General features: G+C 50.8%; 1 protein-coding gene across 4 annotated transcripts in view; it reads left to right on the plus strand.

Moving 5' to 3' along the window:
* The window catches only part of RGS3 (regulator of G protein signaling 3), a 137414-nt gene that overhangs the window by 32967 nt on the left and 84112 nt on the right, over positions 1–20335 (plus strand). For 2 of the 4 annotated variants that reach the window (XM_007968345.3, XM_007968341.3), the window contains exons 6-12: positions 4953–5013; positions 6480–6570; positions 7191–7246; positions 14512–14593; positions 15424–15529; positions 16326–16677; positions 17590–17629. In XM_007968345.3, coding sequence (XP_007966536.1) covers positions 4953–5013; positions 6480–6570; positions 7191–7246; positions 14512–14593; positions 15424–15529; positions 16326–16677; positions 17590–17629 — 788 coding nt within the window. Of the gene's footprint in view, positions 1–4952; positions 5014–6479; positions 6571–7190; positions 7247–10484; positions 10735–14511; positions 14594–15423; positions 15530–16325; positions 16678–17589; positions 17630–20335 lie in introns of those variants that run through there. The other 2 variants (XM_037983901.2, XM_007968343.3) reach the window with 2 other exon arrangements.

Genomic DNA, 20335 nt, shown 5'->3' on the forward strand with positions numbered 1-20335 from the left:
TCTCTACTAAAAAATACAAAAAACTAGCTGGGCGAGGTGGCAGGCGTCTGTAGTCCCAGCTACTTGGGAGGCTGAGGCAGGAGAATGACGTGAACCCGGGAGGCGGAGCTTGCAGTGAGCTGAGATCCGGCCACTGCACTCCAGCCTGGGCGACAGAGCAAGACCCTGTCTCAAAAAAAAAAAAAAAAAAAAATATATATATATATATATATAGGTATATATAAATTATATATAATAATATACAATTCTTTATTATTATATATAATTAAAGAACATTATATATATGTAATTAAAGGACATAATCTTTTTTTTAAGTAATTTTTTTTTTTGAGACAGAGTTTCACTCTTGTGCATGATCTCAGCTCACTGCAACCTCCGTCTCCCAAGTTCTAGTGATTCTCCTGCCTCAGCCTCCCAAGTAGCTGGGACTACAGGTGCACGCCACCATGCTTGGCTGATTTTTGTGTTTTTAGTAGAGATGGGGTTTCACCATGTTGGCCAGGCTGGTCTTGAACTCCTGACCTCAGGTGATCCACCTGCCTTGGCCTCTCGAAGTGCTAGAATTACAGGCGTGAGCCACCATGCCCAACCAAGGACATAATCTTTTTTTTTTTTTTTTTTTGAGATGAAGTCTCTCTCTGTTACCCAGGCTGGAGTGGAATGGTGCGATCTTACCTCGCTGAAACCTCTACCTCCTGGGTTCAAGGGATTCTTCTGCCTCAGCCTCCCGAGTAGCTGGGATTACAGGCGCATGCCATCACGCCCAGCTGATTTTGTATTTTTAGTAGAGACAGGGTTTCACCATGTTGGCCAGGCTGGTCTCAAACTCCTGACCTCAAGTGATCTGCCTGCCTTGGCCTCCCAAAGTGCTGGGATTACAGGCATGAGCCACCACGCCTGGTCAGGGCATAATCTTTTATACTAATAGTAGCTACATTTAAGGAGATTCTGCTTGTGATTTGCCCTGCACTGTCCCAGGCACTGTAAGTGTACACTGTCCTTTAATCTGTTTTATAAATGAGATCTCAGTGCCAAGTATAGTGGCCTAATGTTAGAAAGCTTGTGACCAGCGATGGGTTAAGGAAAAAGTGAATGGAAAAATCTAAGTTCAATTTAAGTCATCAAATTAAAAATCAATTAGGATTAAATGGTATAACCCTATCAGAGAAATAGTTTACCTGAGAGGGAGAACTAAAGTGCTTTTCCTCAAAAAATAATAGATTTTTTCATCTTGCAATGAGTCTGCAACCCTATGCTCAAAAGTAAACTGAATACTATTCCCCATATGTGCTGCATGAAGTTACTTCTAAGCCTTTATACTGGCTGTTCCCTCTGCCCAAAATGCTCTTCATTCTCTCTGGCTCAATTCATAGGTCTTCTTCCAGCCTCTCAGCCCGAAGCTACCGCTTGTGTTCCCGAACCTTCAGAATATGCTGCCTGCACTGTTCATCTGTCAATCTCACCCTGTTTTGTGACATCCCCTGTATTGCTGTCTTGAACTGCTATTTAAATTCCTGGATGTTTGTCTTGTTTCCTTAACGCTGTGGCCCCTTGCCCAGTGCCTGCCAACCATGGGCATGATAGATTCATCCATTTGTCAAGCCTTCACTAAGTGCACCAAGCCCAGAGCTGAGGGATTGGCAGTCAGAATTAACCAAGGCTTGGTTCTGGAGACTTTGCATCTAGTGAGAGTTCAGGCACTCCTCAGGGTGAGTGCTAGTTCCCAAGTTAATAAACTGACTGCTGTATTGTCATATACTTAGGTTGCTTTAAAAGAAGTCTTTCTTCCTCCAAAGATTTTTCAAAAGCAGGCGTAAGAAATAGCTAATTGAAGAACACTTAGAGAGAGGTTCCTGCTTATGGACCTTAATGGTGGCAATTTACCCTGCCTGAGTTATCGTGAAATCATAGGAGCCCCCTTAGCAGGAAGTAAAACTCATGGGAGGCTATTAACCATTTAACATTCTCTAAACAACAGGGAATGAAAATTTCACTTAGTGAAGAGCAGAGAGAGGCTGCTGAGCTAATGCATTGGCCTGGAGACTTCGAAAGTTTCAGCCCTACCCTGTAGGAAAGAAGCGTACAGCAGAGTAGTGTGGGCACCTGGATAGCAGCTGGATTTCTCTCAAATGTGTGACAAATAAAATGAAATCGGTTTGAGGACTTTGGCAAAGTCTTGCCAAGGCTTTTCTGGAATGGCAGCTCAGATTAGTGTCAGCTGTTTATGATAGTCACTGCAACTGCCTCCTATTAGTGCTGACTTGGCTACTTCCCAAGGGGGAGGAGTATTTGTTTTTGGTGGTGGGCTGGGGAGGTGGATATGGAAGGGTCGTTTTATTGGGGTGAGCGCATTGTCCCTTTTGAATAGGTTATTAATAAAGCCTTGGATGATGAGAGAGGCCAGAAAGAAGAGAGCAGATGGAGCCAAGGCTGGAGGAACTGGGAGCAGGAGGAGTGATGAACTGAGAGCAGCTGTTAAGAGACAGCCAGAAGCAGGGGCCTCAGCCCTGGGCCATGGGGCAGAGCATGGGTTTGCAGGCAGGTGTACCAGTTTTGAGGAACAATCCCCTGGCATCCACCTCCCCACCTCTCGCGTGACTTGGCTGCCTGTGAGAAGCTAGTTTTGTTTTGCTTAGGACTGTCAGGTGGTAAGCTGCCACCCTTTCCGGAGAATCTGAACAATATGTCTTTATCAAGACCTTCTAGATCACTGGTCTTCGACTGGGGCAGGTGTAAGTGGGTGTTTGGCAGGATCCACTGGAAAGCTTTCTCCAGGCTCCCATGCTCAAACCCCACCTTGGACCGACTAGTTTTGGGTGCTCAGGAAGAAGTCCTAAGCCATATACCTCAGACAGGCTGTTCAGGTGGATTTGTGGTACGCTTCTGGCTAGAACCACTGCTCTAGCTCAGGCTCCCTTAGACCAGGTTCTGGAAAATGCATCTCTAGGGAGTTTACTACCTATCCTGCAGCCTGTTCCATCTTTGGCTTTGATATTGTGCCTTCCATAGGACATGCCAAATCTCTGAGCTATATGGGTCCTCCAGCTATTGAAGCCAGCCTCCAGGGTTATGCTCAAGCCTAAATATCCATGATGTTTCTTGATTAATAGTTATTAAACCAACCTGTGAGGGAGTCCAAGTTGAGGATGGGGTAAGAGAGAGGAGAACAAAAAGATAACATAAAAAAAAACCCCTACTGTCAGGATAGAACTAGATGTGGTACAATAAAAGTCCTTAGAAGTAGACTGATACTGTCTTTTTTTTTCCTGATTACAGAAAGGGTACTTGTTCCGTATGAAAACTGTGAAAACCCATAAAAGAAAATTAAACCCCTAGTAATCCCATCTACCAGATATAACCATTGTTAGTATTTTTGTGGGTATCTTTCTCATTAAACTCACATTACTCATTAAATTTACAGCTTTGTAAACTTCCTTTTCTCTAACAATAGCAAGATATTTTTGGACTTTATTAATATTAATCGATGTTATCATTATTATTTTTTTGAGACAGGGTCTCGCTGTGTCGCTGCAACTGCCTCCTGTTAGTGCTGACTTTGCCACTTCCCAAGAGGGAGGAACAGTAACACACAATCACAGCTCACTGCAGCTTTGACCTCCCAGGCTCAAGTGATCCTCCTACCTCAGCCTCCTCAGTAGCTGGGGCTACAGGCTCATGCCACCATGCCCTGCTATTTTAAATTTTTTTTGTAGAGATGGTGTCTCCCTATGTTGTCCAGGCTGGTCTCAAACTCCTGGGCTCAAGTGATGCCTTCCAAAGTGCTGGATTACAGGTGTGAGCCACTCCACCCAGCCCATGCCATCATTATTAAAAGCTGCCAAATCTTCGTCCCTGGTTATTGGACATTGAGCCTCAATGATGGACATTCTTCAGGAACTCTGAATTCTTCTTCTCCTTCTCCTTCTTCTTCTCCTCCTCCTCCTCCTCCTCCTCCTTCTTTCTTCTTTCTTCTTCCCTGATTATTGGACATTGAGCCTCAATGGTGGACATTCTTCAGGAACTCTGAATTCTTCTTTCTTCTTCTTTTCTTCTTTTCTTTCTTTCTTTTTTTTTTTTTTTTTTTTTTTTTTGAGACGGAGTCTTGGCTCTGTCACCGAGGCTGCAAACTCCACCTCCTGGTTTCAAGTGATTCTCCTGCCTCAGTCTCCTGAGTAGCTAGGGTTACAAGCATGCACCACCACATAGTGCTATTTTTGTATTTTTAGTAGAGATAGGGTTTCGCCATGTTGGCCAGGCTGGTCTCAAACTCCTGACCTAAAGTGATCTGCCTGCCTATGTCTCCCAAAGTGCTGGCATTACAGGCATGAGCCACCATGCCCAGCTGTGAATTCTTTTTAACCAAGAAGATTGAACTTAGCCCCTTGCCATAGTCTGACATCCCCATGAAGCCTGACCCTGGCCCATGCCTATCTGCCCTGCTGGTGGCCAGGTCAGATTGGTCTCAGCAGCTTTTGTGTCAGGTTGGTTTGGATCTTGATGTGTAGCCATCTAAGAACTGCTCAGCTCCTTCCTGGACCTGAGACAAAACTTGTTGAGCTTGAGGTCCCATAACTGTTCTCCACTGAGCATCACCAACTGATGTGGGCAAGGAGGTTCCCTCTGGGGACCAGCTCTTCAGATCTACCCAGCACCAGAACAGTTAAAACTCGTGAAGTACCTCTGAGCTTTTGTGTTTGGTAGAGGGAGTGCTGAACTTGTCCTCTGACCTTGGGAAAGGGACCAACTCTGAGTCTCCATTTTTCCCTCTGTAAAGTGGAGATAATAGCTCCTCTCTAGCCTGCCTCACAGAGTCAGAAGGATCAAACGTGATGATGCGGGTAAAGTGCTTTGTAAACCGCAGTGCATCAGGCAAACCCATGCTATGCTTGATAATGGACCTCCCAATAGAGCCCAACAAAAAGTACTGACTCAAGCCTCAATTGTTCTCCCAGACAGAGTGGACTCATTGGCTGCATGAGCTTTGGGGTGAAGTCTCTCCTGACTCCGGACAAGGTGGGTCCTAAGGACGCTTCTGTCAGGATCATCCCAACTGGACCGGGCCGGTACAGGGGGTTTCTCTGTCAGCCCTTGAGCAAGGCTTCTCTCTGTGAGATGGTGCCCCACTGAGACAGTTGCCCGGTGGGGTGGCCTGCATAGCAGCACTGTGTTTGTTACCTGCCTGGCTGAGAGTTTGGGTCCCCTTCTTGGTTTGTCTTGCCAGAGAGCAGTTGTTAGGCAGCCCCAAGTCTTCCCAGGAGGCTCTGAGTCTGGTGTCTGCTGTTGAAGATACTGGCAGATCCCTTGGGGCCCAGAGCACTCCTGGGCCTGCCCCAGAAGATGAAGGCCAGGTGCACCCATGGTTCATTCCAGGGGTCCTCTTCTTGTGTCTACCAGGCCTGATATTTCTGGGCCTAACAGGTGCTCAAGGATGGAGTGAGCAGCACCATCCTCTGTGGAACTTTCCTTCAGGCTGGAGGAGGACTCTTTGGGACCCAAGACTCCTTGCTCTGGGTCACCAGTCCCTTATCAATTTCTATGCTGCACTGGACCCCCCGAACTGGAAGGTGGAGGGTGGGGGGCACTCCTTTTGCACATCCCTGGAAATGTTCTGGTGGCCTGTGGCATGACCTGCCATGCAGATTTGTGTCCTGGGGTGGGTGGCTGAGGAACTTTTATCCTGCTTGTGAGTCCTAAAGAGCTTCTCTCTCTCTCTCTTTTTTTTTTTTTTTTTTTTGAGATGGAGTCTCACTCTGTTGCCCAGGCTGGAGTGCAGTGGTGTGATCTTGGCTCACTGCAACCTCCACCTCCCAGGTTCAAGCAATTCTCCTGCCTCAGCCTCCTGAGTAGCTGGGATTATAGGTGCCTGCCACCATGCCTGGCTAATTTTTGTATTTTTAGTAGAGACAGGGTTTCACCATGTTGGCCAGGCTCGTCTCCAACTGCTGACCTCAGATGATCCACCTGTCTCGGCCTCCCAAAGTGCTGGGATTACAGGTGTGAGCCACCACGCCTGGTCTAGAGCTTCTCTTGACTGCAGCCTTGGCTTCATTCTCCTGGAAAAGATGTTCCCCCTGGAGACTGCTCAGGAGCCACAGGATGCCTTTTGGCCTCTCCATCCCTCTTTCACTCCTTCACTTCTGTTCTGTCAACAAATATGGCTCCTACTGTATACCAGGCATAGTGCAAAGCACATCAAAGAGCGTGTGCATGACTTAGTGGGGGAGACAGGCAAGTAGATGGTTGTCCTCCAGGGATAAGAGGCTGTGGGAATTCGGCAGAGGGGAGAGCCAGCTCTGCCCTGAGCATCATGGAAGGCTTCCTGGAGGTACAGGTGTGGCAGCTCAGGGGCAGGAAGGCTGGAGAGTCTTTCTCTCCTGTGGGAGGGTGTCCAGTGGCTACTTTTGGAGGGGGATTGGTGGCTGCCTGACCTGTGCCTCTGCCTCCTGTGTCTGAGTGTGTCATTCCTTCTCTCGTGACAGGAGATCAGTGGTTGGTACTACCTCCTAGGGGAGCACCTGGGCCGGACCAAGCACCTGAAGGTAGCCAGGCGGCGACTGCGGCCACTGAGAGGTACCTGCACACCCCCTTCAGCTTCCCTTCCCAGGACCTGCCCCCTCCCTCCTTTCCTGCATAGTGGCATCAGTTCTGGTATTTGGTGGCCCCTGCCACCCAGGCTGCTATTAGCCTGCTGGGTGCAGGGACTTCTCAGGAGCACCTGCTAGAGTGCACGCTGCAGGCAGCCTCTTGCCCATGCCTCCACTGCTTGTCTGGTTGGACTTTCATTGGAGAGGCTATGGCCTGACCCCATGTGGTTTAGCTCCCTTGCTTGTGGGGTACTTTATGCTTCCCCAATGGCTCCTTCCCAGCTCCATGTCTCAGGGATCCCCCAGGTTGCCTTGCTCACCTTGGGATACCCACCTCTACAGATAGGGCATTTAGGTCCTGCCATGATCCCTGAGGCTCAAAACACGGATTTCATGGCCCTTTTCTATGTTCTGCCTTTCCCACATGCAGCCCTGGCTCCTGAGTCCTTGTCTGGATCGAGCCTCAGGTGTCCCCACATCCTGAGGCCAGGAGTGGTCCTGGGCAAACCCATGGGCCTGTTTCCCAGCACCGTACTCTGGGTGGTCTGAGGAGGGGAGCCTTCTATGCCACCAGGCGTTTTCTGATTCTGTTCTGTTGCCTTCCAGACCCACTGCTGAGAATGCCAGGAGGTGGGGACGCTGAGAATGGGAAGAAACTAAAGGTAGGTGGGGACAAGCTAGGGCATTGTTCCAGAGGCTGGATCTCCTCCTTGTCAGCCCCTGGGCCCAGGAAACCCCTAAAGGGGTAGCATTTGGTGCTTGAAACTCAGCAAGTCATGCACTTGGAAGGCATGATTTCTTGACTTTCCTGAGATGTATTATAGGAAATAAATGCTCCTCTTGGGGTATCCATGATTGTGGCAGGGGTGGGGAAAGGGCCAGGCACCCACCTCTGGAAATGCAAGCATCTGGATCTTACTAACTTTGGGCCTCTAGAAACCGAGTCCTCCACTTCCCACAGGCCTTCTTGGCCCCCTGCTTCCCCTGGGACTGAGGCTGAATCACCCTCTCAGGTTAGACCTGCTTGATGTCAGGGGGCAGCTGTGATTCTGAACCTGAGACCAAGGGGTTCTCACTCTATTAGGGATTAAAGTCTGGAAAGGAGCCTTTTTCACATAAGGAGTTGGGAGAATTCTCCAAAATTCATTCCATCTCTTTGCAGGGCGTGGCAGGGGATCTATGGTTTTCTTTAACAAATAAGAGAGGGAATTACTTGGCCAGGCATGCTGGCTCACGCCTGTGATCCCAGCACTTTGGGAGGCTGAGGCAGGTGATCACCTGAGGTCAGGAGTTCAAGACTAGCCTGGCCAACATGGTGAAACCTTGTCTCTACCAAAAATACAAAAAACTTAGCCAGACATGGTGGCGGGCGCCTATAGTCTCAGCTACTTGGGAGGCTGAGGCAGGAGAATCACTTGAACCCGGGCAGCGGAGGTTGCAGTGAGCAGAGATCATTCCAGCCTGGGCGACAGAGCAAGACTCTGTCTCAATTTAAAAAAAAAAAAAAAAAAAAAAAAGGCTGGCCATGGTGGCTTACGCCTATAATTCCAGCACTTTGGGAGGCTGAGGTGGGTGGATCACTTGAGGTCATGAGTTCAAGACCAGCCTGGCCAATATGATGAAACCCTGTCTCTACTAAAAATACAAAAATTAGCCAGGTACGGTGGCGGGCACCTGTAGTCTCAGCTACTTGGGAGGCTGAGGCAGAAGAATTGCTTGAACCTGGGAGGTGGAAGTTACAGTGAGCCGAGATCACACCACTGCATTCCAGCCAAAACAAACTCCCAGCAATTCATTAGCCCCTGTATACCACGTGCTTTTACCTAATCTTAACTGCCCACTCTGTGGCAGGTGTTACTTCGGCATCTCACAGATGAGAGGGACATACACGGTTCAGAGCATTAGGCCCTCTCCGTGGCCACACAGTTGGCAGGTGGTGAAGGCAGGCTCTGAGTGAGGGCTGGCTGCCTTTTCAGTGTGCTGTGGCACACTGCCTCCTGTGCATGGCCTAGCTGGGAATATACGACGTTGCTGTAGTTCCTAATAGTATCTTACATATTACACAATATCGGCATATTACAATGTACCAAACATTTTCACGTTCACTGACTCAAGTCATTCACTTATTCATCATTCATTAAATATTTACACCTAGGGCTGGGCCCTGTGCTGGGTGCTGGGATGCATTTCTGGACCTGTCCAAGGCCCTGCCCCATGGAGCAGTCTAGAGCTATGCTGGCCGATGTGGTGACCACCTGCCACCTGTGGCTACTGAGCACTTGTAATGTGGCTGGTGTGACTGGGGAACTGAGTGTCAACTTTAGTTTTAAGTAATTTCAGTTTACCAGGCACATGTGTCTAGCTGCGACTGGGTTAGACAGAGAAACTTGCCAGGAGTAACTTGTCAGGTTTGTTTTCTGTGGCTTCATTTGTTGAAAAGCTTTCCTCTGCCTTCTGTGGGGAACTGCAAAGACCTTTCCCCCGTCTCTCTACTTGCCACACACAAAGAGCATGGTGATCAGGGGATCTCCCTCATGATTCATGGAAATTACATGGGTGTCAACACCATGTTTGCTTCCTCCAGCATCATAGGTTTCTTGGTGGCTTGTAAAATCCTGCTGCATGCTGGATTCTGCACACAGGCCTCAAGCTCCTGGGGGCCTTTTTCTGAGGTGTGTTGGATTTTCCTGAGCTTGTGTGCTCAGAGATGTCTGTGGGACTCAGCAAAGAGGGTGTCCTTGTCAGAAGCTTGGCTGTGGCTCGGGGAGAGCCCCCGGAGTCCATCTCTTCAGCTCCTGTGCTGTGCATGTGGGGAGATGGAGGCCCAGAAACCTGGGTGACCTACCCACAGTCACACAGCAACAAAAGCTGGGCTGAACCAAGGAACCCTCTGTCATCAAGGACTTGAGTGCGTGGCTGGGCTTCCCCAGGGGCTCTGAGATGGGCAAAAGCAGCTGGGCTCACCATGTGCTGCTCTGCAGGATGCTATCCTGGGACTGCCAGGCAGGAAATAGGACCCGGGTTCTGGTCCTAGCCCCACACTGCCCTGCTGTTTGATCATAACCTCTCCAGGCCTCAGTTTGTTTGTCAGTAAGATGAGGAGGCTGGATTGCCTGATGGCCTGGAAATCCCTTCTACATTTGACTTCATGGTCCATGTATCACCAGATCCTGACAGCAACCCACTTCCATGGACAAAAGACAAATAAATTGACTTTTTTGTTTTTTGAGACAGAGTCTTGCACTGTCGCTCAGGCTGGAGTGCTGTGGCATGATCTCAGCTCACTGCAACCTCTGCCTCCTGGGTTCAAGGGATTCTCCTGCCTCAGCCTCCTGAGTAGCTAGGACTACAGGTGCCTGCCACCACGCCCAGCTAATTTTTGTATTTTTAAAGTAGAGACAAGGTTTTACCATGTTGACCAGGCTGGTCTCGAACTCCTGACCCCAAGTGATCCACCTGCCTTGGCCTCCCAAAGTGTTGAGATTATAGGCATGAGCCACTGCGCCTGGCCGAAACTGACTTTTAAGTAGTTTCCAAGTGGCAGGCAGGTCTTCAGACTCCAAATGTTTTATGTTCCCTGTCTTGAGATGGGATGTCTGTGAGTGTAACCCCCCAAGGTGTCCTGGGATACTTTAGGCTGGGGTAGTCTCCTGGATTTCCAGTAGGGACCCTGGGACTTGCAGGGGGAGGAGGTGTTGTTATAGAGCAGCTGCGTTTTCTGCCTGGGTTCTCCTCCAGTGAGGGGTGTTTGTGAGAACATTGGAATCACAAAGTGGCCCATGGCGGAGAATGCAGCCAGAACAAAGGCGCCCTCTCCCCGCCGGGCCAGGGGAATACTAACTAGTTGACAGGAATTTTAATATAAAACTCTCCCTCTTCCTTGTCATTCTGAGGTTTCAGGAAGCCTTCAGGCTTATCGTGCAGAGGCACACAGCACAGACAGGGCTTGGGGAGGTGAGAGGTGATTTCCTGCCATTCTTCTGTGGGGCGGGCTTCCCAGGGTGCTCATGCCAGGCTGACGGGTCCAGTGTGGGCTCCCACTGCTGGGGGAGAGCTGGGTTTTCATGGGGCGGCAGCCGAGGCAGGACCCGCAGCCATGAACCGCTTCAATGGGCTCTGCAAGGTGTGCTCGGAGCGCCGCTACCGCCAGGTGGGTGCTTGGCCTCTTGTGGGGAGCCTGTGGAGTGTTCAGGGATGGGGGTAGAGGGACCATCAGAGCAGGATCTCGCTCCCAACAAGGTCTTCTGTTACCCCTTCCTGCTCCCTGCAGGCTCACTTGGATATGGGGAGGAGGATAGAGGCAGGAGCTGGACCCGAGGCCCCTTTAGGGCCCAGCTCTGTGTGGAGTACTAACCACTGGCTGGGTGGTGTTTTTGGTGAGATAATCCAGCTAGCTTTCTGTTCTTTTTATTTGGGGAGGGGCTGTGGGTGTGAGATTGAAAATGCCGTGGTTGCAGAGCAGCTGGGAGCGGAGTTTGTATTTTTGCTAACTTTCCTGCTTCTGACGGGACAGCGGTGCCCATTCTGCCCCCTGTGCGTGTGTGTGTTGGCGTGTGCTCATATGTGAGGTCGGGTGTTTTCATGTTTATGTACATACATATAACTTTCCTCCCCCCTACTGCTGATGCCTCACTATGGCTCAGGATTCCTTTGGCTTTGGAATCCAACTTTACAGTGAGGGTTTGGCCTCAGCCTCCGGTCTTAGAAAGGGGGCAGAGTGGGCCATGATGATCCCATTAGCCCCCCTGTGCCTCTTCTAGAACTGCGATGGACCATTTTTTCTCATAAAATAAAATAGGAATGGGATCCGGGATGGTGAAGGCAAGTGATATCTAATCTGGAAGGGAGTTCTGAAATTGTTCTGATTTTTTAAAAATCACATAGAGAAGCCCCTCTATTGGTTTTAATGACCAGACTGGACTGTGGGTCCTGACTCCTCTGACAGGCAGTGCTTAGGTCCCAGGAGGATGCCCAGAGGGGCCTCTGTCCCCCCCTCCCACCTGCCTGCTAGGGGACCCAGTATTCTCTCTCTAGCCCTCCCCAGCTCTCAGGCTCTGCCCTGCAGGCCCCACTCTGTGTTTCCTGCTCTCCTGGAGCTGGGAAAAGCAGCCCCTGCGACACTAGCATCTGGATGACAGAGTGGTGAGACAGAGAGAGCACTGGATGGGACATCTAGAAGTTCTTGGTCACCTTGGGGCTATGGGCTAGAAGATGGGGCATGCTCGCCATCAGAGTGGGACCAGGAGCAATTGCGGGCTAGACCTAGGGCTCAGGGACTCAGAGTTCAAGATGGTTTCTGTGTTAGAAACCAGTACAGAATTGAGAGCAGCAAGCTTTTGGTCAGGTCTGAGCTCAAATCTAGCTCTGCTTCTCTTTAGCTGCAGCTTTTGAGCAAGTCACTGTTCCTCTCTGAGCCTTTATCTCCTAGTCAGTAAAATAGGGATAATGAAATGCAGCAATGGTGCCATGGGAGTGAATGGGATGATGTGTGTGAAGAGCCTGGCTCAGTGTCTGCTGTGCATATCTATCTAGGGTTACAGTCTAGGCAGGACAGAGGAGCAGAAACTAGGCAGGAGAGCAGAAGTGAGGGGCTGGCATGGGTAAGACCTGGGAGCAGTGGCTGTTCCTGCCCTGGACAGGAAAGAGTGAGAACCACCCGCAGGAAGGACAGGCTCTGTCAGAAGCTGCCAAGGACTTGGGGCAGGGCTGCTCCCTTCACCTCCTGGTCAGAGCAGGGCTGAGAGCAGGAGGGGGTGGCACTTCGGGTCTTATCTCCTTTCTGTAAAATGAGTTTACTCGTTTCCCTGGGGGCTGCAGGGATGGTCAGGTTCTTTGGACACTACCCTCTCAATGTGGTCAGTGATCATGGTGGACAGAGCATAAATTCTGCTTCCTCCGAACTAGGAGATGAGCTTGCCTCCTGGCACCCTCTCCTCTTCCCCTCCTTCACACCCCCAGCTGGCTGGACTGTGGTCTGGGCTGGCACAGGAGGGTAAGGGGCCCCAGCCCACAGTCCTGCTTGGATGTGGGGTCTGGGTGTGGGAGGAGGAGGCTGTTTTCTTGGAGCACACTCCTCCCCAGACCCCACTCTCCAGCTACTGCCCCAAAACTGGCCATCCAGAGCCCAGGGTGCCGGCATGGGTTTTCTATGCAGGGGGCTTTGGCCCTGGGTGGGGTAGGGGTGGGGAAGTGCTGGATGGGCTTTGGGACCCCGGCTTGTGCTTGGGTTGAGGGTTGGCTTGTGAGACCCCTAAAAAATCCTCGCTGGTTCCATGGAGGGGGCCAGGCTCCTGGCGTCTTCCCTGGCCTCAGGCGGGCCTGGCAACGAGTGGCTGCTCCTTTCCCCCAGCTTTCCACACTCACACCCGCGTTTGTTTTTCTTTCTTTCTTTCCATTTTTTTCTCTTCCTGTCTTAGCTGCGTGTTTTCCCAGAATTCTTATGGGAACAGGGTATTTTCCTGCCTCCTCCCCCTTCCCCTTGTCTGTCAGATTTCCTGTTTTACAAACTCGCTTTGAATCCAGGCCCGGGGTTGGTGGGAAGCAGAGCCTCAGAGGTCCCTGCAGCTTCCAAGGCCCTTGGTCATTCTGGGCTCCCTCCCACTCACCTTCCTCATGCCTGGCCCTGGGATGGTTGGCAGGTGAATGAGTGCAGGTGCCCAGTCTTGCAGGGACAACCCTCAAAGGAAGGAGACAGAAGTCTCCTGACAAGGCCGGCACCCTTGACCTTTTCCAGGCTTGCTGAGCTGCCTCTTTCTCAACTTGCCTGGGACACCCTTCCCTGTGCCTCACTAGGGCCCACCCCAAGTCCCACTTTCTCTAGGGGGTCTCTTGGGACCCCTTGAATCCCTTTTCTGATTTGTGCTGCCTTTAGCAGCCAGAATTGGCTGGCATACCACCCTACATCCTCCTGTGGGTGGGAAACTGCTAGGTTGTCCTCCCTACAGTAGCCTCTGCTGAATTCCTATCATGTGCCAAGCATGGCGTCCACAGTCGGAGCATAAAGGACTGAGAATGGCCCAGTCCTCCTGCTTTACTTTAGTGCCTGCTGTGCCCTGCTTTGCTATGGAGAGGTTTGTGTACCCTCATGCTCCTCTGGGAGCCAGAGACCAAAGCTGTGTGCCTCTGTACGTCTGCAGAGCCTGGCATGCAGTAGGAACTCAATAATTGTGTGCCAATTTGAAAAGAAAAGAGCATCCAGATGGCAAGGCCCTCTCATGGACTTCTGAAAGTAGGAGTTGTGGACCTGTCAAGCCAATGGGCCTCAGCAGGCACATGAGTCAGTGGCTAGTTCAGGTCACAGGAAGCCTATCTGTGACCTTACCTGCCCCTTACCTGGGAGTCCTCACTGGATGCCTTGGGACCCTGGCCACAGATTGGCCCCCAGAACCCCAGCTCTCTTCCTCTGACCCTTGGCCTGAGATGGAGTGAGTGTGTCCCAGTGTTCCCTCCTCTGTGCTCTGGGAGAGCAGTGACCAGGCTGGTCTTGTCTTTGGGCCCTTAGCACAGGGCCAGCCCCAGGCTAATGCTCTGTGAACTTCTGTGAGAAAGGAAGAAGGGAGCCAGGAAAACAGTGGATCAAAGGTGAGGCCGAGTTGTGCAGTGCTGATGGGCCCTTGGGTCAAGGGCTGAGCTGCCGGGGCTCAGGATGGCAAGGTTTGCTTTTCAAGACCTTGTCCATCCCAGGCCCTCCCCACATTGGCATGGGTTTACCTGCTGAGCTCTGGCCTTCCTGCTTGGCCCACAACCCAGTGCTCAAGTTGTCTGGGCTGAGATAGGGACACTGAGGGGCTGGCCAGCTCCTTTGTGGCTCTGATTCCTTTGGAGAGGAGGGTGGCTCTTGGCAGGGGTGGGCTGTGGGCTTCCTGACCTTGGGATAGAGGCCGGAGCCTCTAGCTTCTGGCAGTGACTGGGCAGGACTGTGTCCTAGATCACCATTCCGAGGGGAAAGGACGGCTTTGGCTTCACCATCTGCTGTGACTCTCCAGTCCGAGTCCAGGCCGTGGATTCCGGTAAGTGAGTGACAGGGGGATGCCAGCTCCCCTTGCCCACCACACATATGGGCTTTGCTAACAGAGGCTGGAACTAAAAGGGGAGCCCCAAACTGGAGCAAAGTGTCCTGGCTTTTCAAAATATTTTTAAGTGACCATAGATGAAACTGCCATTTATAAAATATGCCCACTTTTTTTGTTGTTTTTATCAAAATGAAAATAGGTTTTTATATTTTGTTTCCCAATCAGTTTGAACAGGAACTAAACCTATATTTTCAGCAATGGCTGCATGGGAAAATGAGAGTCATTTGTGAACTCTATTTGAAGCTGGTATTGTATCCTATCCTGAGCCTGATCAGCGCTTAAAAAGAGCCATCCTTCCCTACTTTTCACAAGTGAAGATTTCTGTTAATCACAGAGTGAGCATCTCAAAGACAGAAGCCAGGGCTCAGTGGTCAGGGTGTTTGTAGTGCCTGCACAGGGGTGGGCATGAGGTTTGTGCACAATGATTGACAGAGAAGGAATGAATGGAGTGTGGGAGCCTGGCCCTAGGGAAGGTTCTCAATGGAGTAGGAGGCCCTGGGGAGGGGTAAGGGCCTGGGTGGAAGGGTGGACTGCAGAGAGGTGAGCCAGCAGTAGGGGAGGCAAGCAGGGAGAAGGGAAGGCAAAGGGATGCCTTCTTTCAAGACTCTTGAGAGGCACCAAGTTCAGCCTCTCATTTCACAGATGAACAAACTTAGAGAAAAAGGGAGGTCCTTGTCTGAGGTCACCATGGCAGCAAAGGACTCCAGGTCCTTTGAAGGGGTCTTGGGCTTCAGGGGCCCCTGAATGGCTTTTCTTTGTCTCTGCAGGGGGTCCGGCAGAACGGGCAGGGCTGCAGCAGCTGGACACGGTGCTGCAGCTGAACGAGAGGCCTGTGGAGCACTGGAAATGTGTGGAGCTGGCCCACGAGATCCGGTGACAGGCGGCAGCGGGTGGCCTGGGGCCTCAGACTGATGGCACACCCTCCCCACCCCTGGGCACACTGCCTTGCCTGGCCCAGCTCTTGCTGCTCCCTCCTTTGCTCAGCTGTGAGCAGGCAATTCCTTTTGCTCCTCAAGGAATCTGTTTCTTGGCCTGAGAATGGAAGGTTCAGGCTCAGAGCACTTTCGGATTCCAGAGCAAACAGCAGGGAAGATGCTCTCAGACTCTGTGGTTCAGGACGGGGCACCAGGGGGTTGCTTTCTGCTTTAGCTAATTATTTCTGCTACCTTAGAGCTAAGTCCATTTGTTATTTAAGGACGTGAAGATGTTGCAAATGTTTCAATTGCACAATTAAAAAATTATTCTTGAAAATGTTGGAGTCTCCCAAATTTTGATCTCCTAGGGTAAAACCCCGATGGCCTGATTTTAGGTCTGCTTCTGGAATGCCACATGAGGGCTTGCACTTAGGTAACCTCCGAGCTTTACTTGCTTATATCTTGCTTATGACAAGCATCATGGATTGAGTATGGAACTCTTTCCTGTTGAACCTGGCGTTGACCTCAGGGTCCTTCTCAGCCACTGCCCATCAATAGGAATTGACCTAGGTGACCCATTTGCTGTCTCTTCTTTAAATGGCTTCTTGCATCCCTTCCTGCCCCAACACTGGGGGCTTCCCTGCCGCGTCTGCCTCCTCTTCCCCCCATCATCCTCCCTGCCCTGTGGGCCCTCACTCTGGCCGATACTGGTTTTCCCCAGGCTCAACCTCTCTGTGTGATCCCCCAACTTCTAGGAGCTGCCCTAGTGAGATCATCCTACTCGTGTGGCGCATGGTCCCCCAGGTCAAGCCAGGACCAGATGGCGGGGTCCTGCGGCGGGCCTCCTGCAAGTCGACACATGACCTCCAGTCACCCCCCAACAAACGGGAGAAGAACTGTACCCATGGGGCCCAGGCACGGCCAGAGCAGCGCCACAGCTGCCACCTGGTATGTGACAGCTCTGATGGGCTGCTGCTTGGCGGCTGGGAGCGCTACACCGAGGTGGCCAAGCGTGGAGGCCAGCACACCCTGCCTGCACTGTCCCGTGCCACTGCCCCCACCGACCCCAACTACATCATCCTGGCCCCGCTGAATCCTGGGAGCCAGGTATGGACAGCTGGTGTGGGGAAGGTGAAGGGTATTGGGTCCCTGTGGGAGGCCAGGAAGACTTGAAGACCCAAAGTTGTGTGATGAGGAGCCTGCAAGGGGCTGCGATGTTGGGCAAGGAGATGGGGTATGTGCTAGCTCTGCCTTCTGCAAGGCTGTTCTTTGTGGGGAGGACGGATGGGTCTATGTGGCCTCAGGGCACAGATCCAAGAGCAGGGCATGCACAGGCTGGAAGATTTCAACTCACAGAAGGAAGAGCTTTCTACCAGCCTGTGCTTTTCCCCAGTGGAATGGGCTGTGTTGGTAGGTGGTGAGCCCCCATCATAGGAGGGGTAAAAGCAGACACTGCCTGATTGCATGGTGGGATGATGGAGTGCACTCCCCAAAACATTAGTCCCATGAGATACTCTAGAAAAAAGGTGTTCTGAGGTCAGATAAGCTTGAGACATATCCTGTACTCTTCCTCATCTAGGAGATTCCCAGTGCAAAGGAGCCTAGTAGAGGCTCTGCTGGCATCCTGTACTACAGCAGGTGGTGTCACCCAAATAACACCGCATTTCCCAAACTTGCCTGATGGGGGCACCCTTGAGGGCGTGGTTGGTACCGTCTTACCATTCCAGTGTTCCATGGAATGCACTTTGGAACGAGCTGCTGTAAAGGAAGTTGGGGACTTGCCAAGGGGTTAGACTTCATGACCCATAAAGCCTCTTTTAACTTGAATATTCTGGGATTTTGTGTTCTCTCCCTGCCTCCTCCCTCAGCTGGTTACCAGAACTGCTGTTTTTCTCTTGTGCCCTGAGGTGCTCCACTTCCTCTCCCCTGGGGCCCCTGTGTCCAGCAGCCTCCTGGGCTGTCCTGCCCTGCTCCTGGGGCTGAGGTGGCTGAGGTGGTTCTCCTGTCTTTCCCTTGCAGCTGCTCCGGCCTGTGTACCAGGAGGATACCATCCCCGAAGGTGAGTCTCCTGCTGCTGCTGTGCCCTCCTACCTCAGAGAGACATCAAGGATCAGCTAAGGCCTGGCCCAGCCTCTGCCCCTGAGTTCTGAGGCCTTTCCAATGGCGTCAAGGTCACTTAGCCTATCGACACAGACTCTCTTTCCATGTGGTACCTTCTCTCCCTCACGGAACCAATGTCTTTCTTCCTTGAAGCCAGAACTAAGAAGGAGGAGAGGGGATCTTACCAGGGCAATTTAAGAGACAGTGTGTCCAGGCCTCAGGCATTCAACTGAGATTCATCCAATTTTACTGAGCAACTAATATATGTTAGGTGCCAGAGGCAATGTGGTTGGGCTTGCATGGAAGGGAGTCATGGAGCGTGGAGCTGGGAGGTCTTGAGTTAGAGTTCTAACTATGTGATTTTGAGTAAATCATGTCTCCTCAGCTGGGCATGGTGATTCATGCCTGTAATCTCAGCACTTTGGGAGGCCAAGGTGGGTGGATCACCAGGTCAGGTGATTGAGACCATCCTGGCTAACACAGTGAAACCCTGTCTCTACTAAAAATACAAAAATCAGCTGGGCGTGGTGGTGCGCGCCAATAGTCCCAGCTACTCGGGAGGCTGAGGCAGGAGAATCACTTGAACCTGGGAGGCGGAGGTTGCAGTGAGCCAAGATCATGCCACTGCACTCTAGCCTGGGTGACAGAGAGAGACTCTGTCTAAAAAAAAAAAAAAAAAAAAATCATGTCCCCTCGCTGAGCCTCAGTTTCTTCATTTATAAAATGGGGTCAATAATTCCTACCTCAGAGGGTTGTTGGGAGGATCCCATGAGAGAATGGTTGTGAGTAGTTGCCTGTATACTGAGAGATGCTATACGGAGGGTAGCTGTCTTTGAAATGCACAGATGTCTCTGCTGTTGGATGGATTCTTCTTCTTTGGCTTTTAAAATCGGGATGGAAGCTGAGCTCAAAACCACTTTCTTTTCCCAGGAAGGCTGAGATATCGGTCTTGAGGCTAAAGCTGGCTGGGCAATCCTTGAGATCCTTCAAGTGCCTGCCAGAGAGCTTTGACTCAGAAGTCCATCTAGTGTCTGGACCGCCTTCCTTGACAGTGGCTTTTGCTTAGCCACTCATAGACTTTTTTCCTTGCTGTTCCTCTCTCAGTGGTGTGAAGGCGATGCTTATAGGGGTAGTTGGAAAAGTGCTTGTGCCTTTTGCGTATGTAAAGCACTCCTATCAGGCTCAGGAACGCTGATGGAAGACACCTTCTTTCTCTCCGGTCTAGGGCATTTGGGCAGTTGAGCCTGGTCAGTTGGAAATAAATCTGTGTTCCTTCTGGAGAGAAGTCCCACAGCAATTCAATGATGAGTTTTATTTTTATTTTTTATTTTTCCATAGATTCTTGGGGTACAGGTGGTATTTGGTTACATGAGTAAGATTTTTAGTGGTGATTTGTGAGATTTTGGTGCACCCATAATCTGAGCAGTATCCACTGCACCCTATTTGTAGTCTTTTATCCCTTGCCCCCCTCCCACCCTTCCCCCTAAGTCCCCAAAGTCCATTGTATCATTCTTATGCCTTTGTATCCTCAACTTAGCTCCCATGTATCGTTGAGAACATACAATGTTTGGTTTTCCATTCCCGAGTTACTTCACTTAGAAAAATAGTCTCCAATCTCATCCAGGTCACTGCAAATGCCGTTAATTCATTCCTTTTTTTTAATGGCTGAGTAGTATTCCATCAACGATGAGTTTTTAAAAAGCTTTCGGTTGGCACGTTAGGTTAGAGTGGAGATGCCGCTGCTCAGTAGGGACTTCATTAGGGTTAAGGACTGGGTCTGGCTCATTTGTGTAGGTCCAGTGCAGGACGCAGGGCCTGGCAGATAGCAGATACTCAGTAGAATTTTGGTTGTGTGACTGACTGAAGGAGAATGACTTGGGTTGCCTCTGAGGCTTTGGAGTCTGGTCGTGGAGGAGGGGGACTGGAGAAGTGTGCTGCCTGGAGTGGGCCCATGCACACAGCTGGTGTCTGGGGTTGATCCCTTCTCAGTTTTAGAGGTACCTCTTTATGTCCCTGCTGTGCCCCTAGTCTATATCCATGTTGCATTCCCCTCTGAGAGTATAATACATAGTAAGTCAGCAAGAGCACAGTCATCTGAGCCATGGGGAAAGGGACAAGTGAGGAAATGATGATGATATTAATAACCATGGTAGCTCTTTGAATATATTGTATTAAGATCTTGACTTTATGTATTCTTCATAATAATAAATCTTCACTCTTTACCAGGGATAAAGTCTTTGTAGCTCACAGTTTTAGGATTCAGAGGAAAGGGTGAAATTCAGGGCACATAATTTCCCTTAAACACACTTGGGGTTGTCCAGAGGTTAAGGCTCTCACCAGGGTGCTGGCTTCTCAGTCCCCCTCCTCTGGCTGGGCTGCCAAGACATAGCCCTTCAGGAGTATTGGGTCATCCTGAATTGAATAGAAGGGAGAGTTAAGCCATCCTGAGTTGAATAGGGTCTGGTACCCTTCCGGAGCCTGGAGTGCCTGCCCGGCTGTGGTTGGCATGTTTCCCAGGGCTGCTGGTGTCCTTGGCATTGTCTTTGCCCTGTAAAGGTGACCTGGCCTCAGATTTGCCACTGTCAGGGCAGGGTGGCTGCCAGGGCTCGCCTCAGAATCTGGGAGCAAAGCCCTGTAATTACTGTATTTGGTCAGTGAAGCAGGT

Source organism: Chlorocebus sabaeus, chromosome 12 (assembly GCF_047675955.1).
Source record: "Chlorocebus sabaeus isolate Y175 chromosome 12, mChlSab1.0.hap1, whole genome shotgun sequence".
Lineage (NCBI taxonomy): Eukaryota > Metazoa > Chordata > Mammalia > Primates > Cercopithecidae > Chlorocebus > Chlorocebus sabaeus.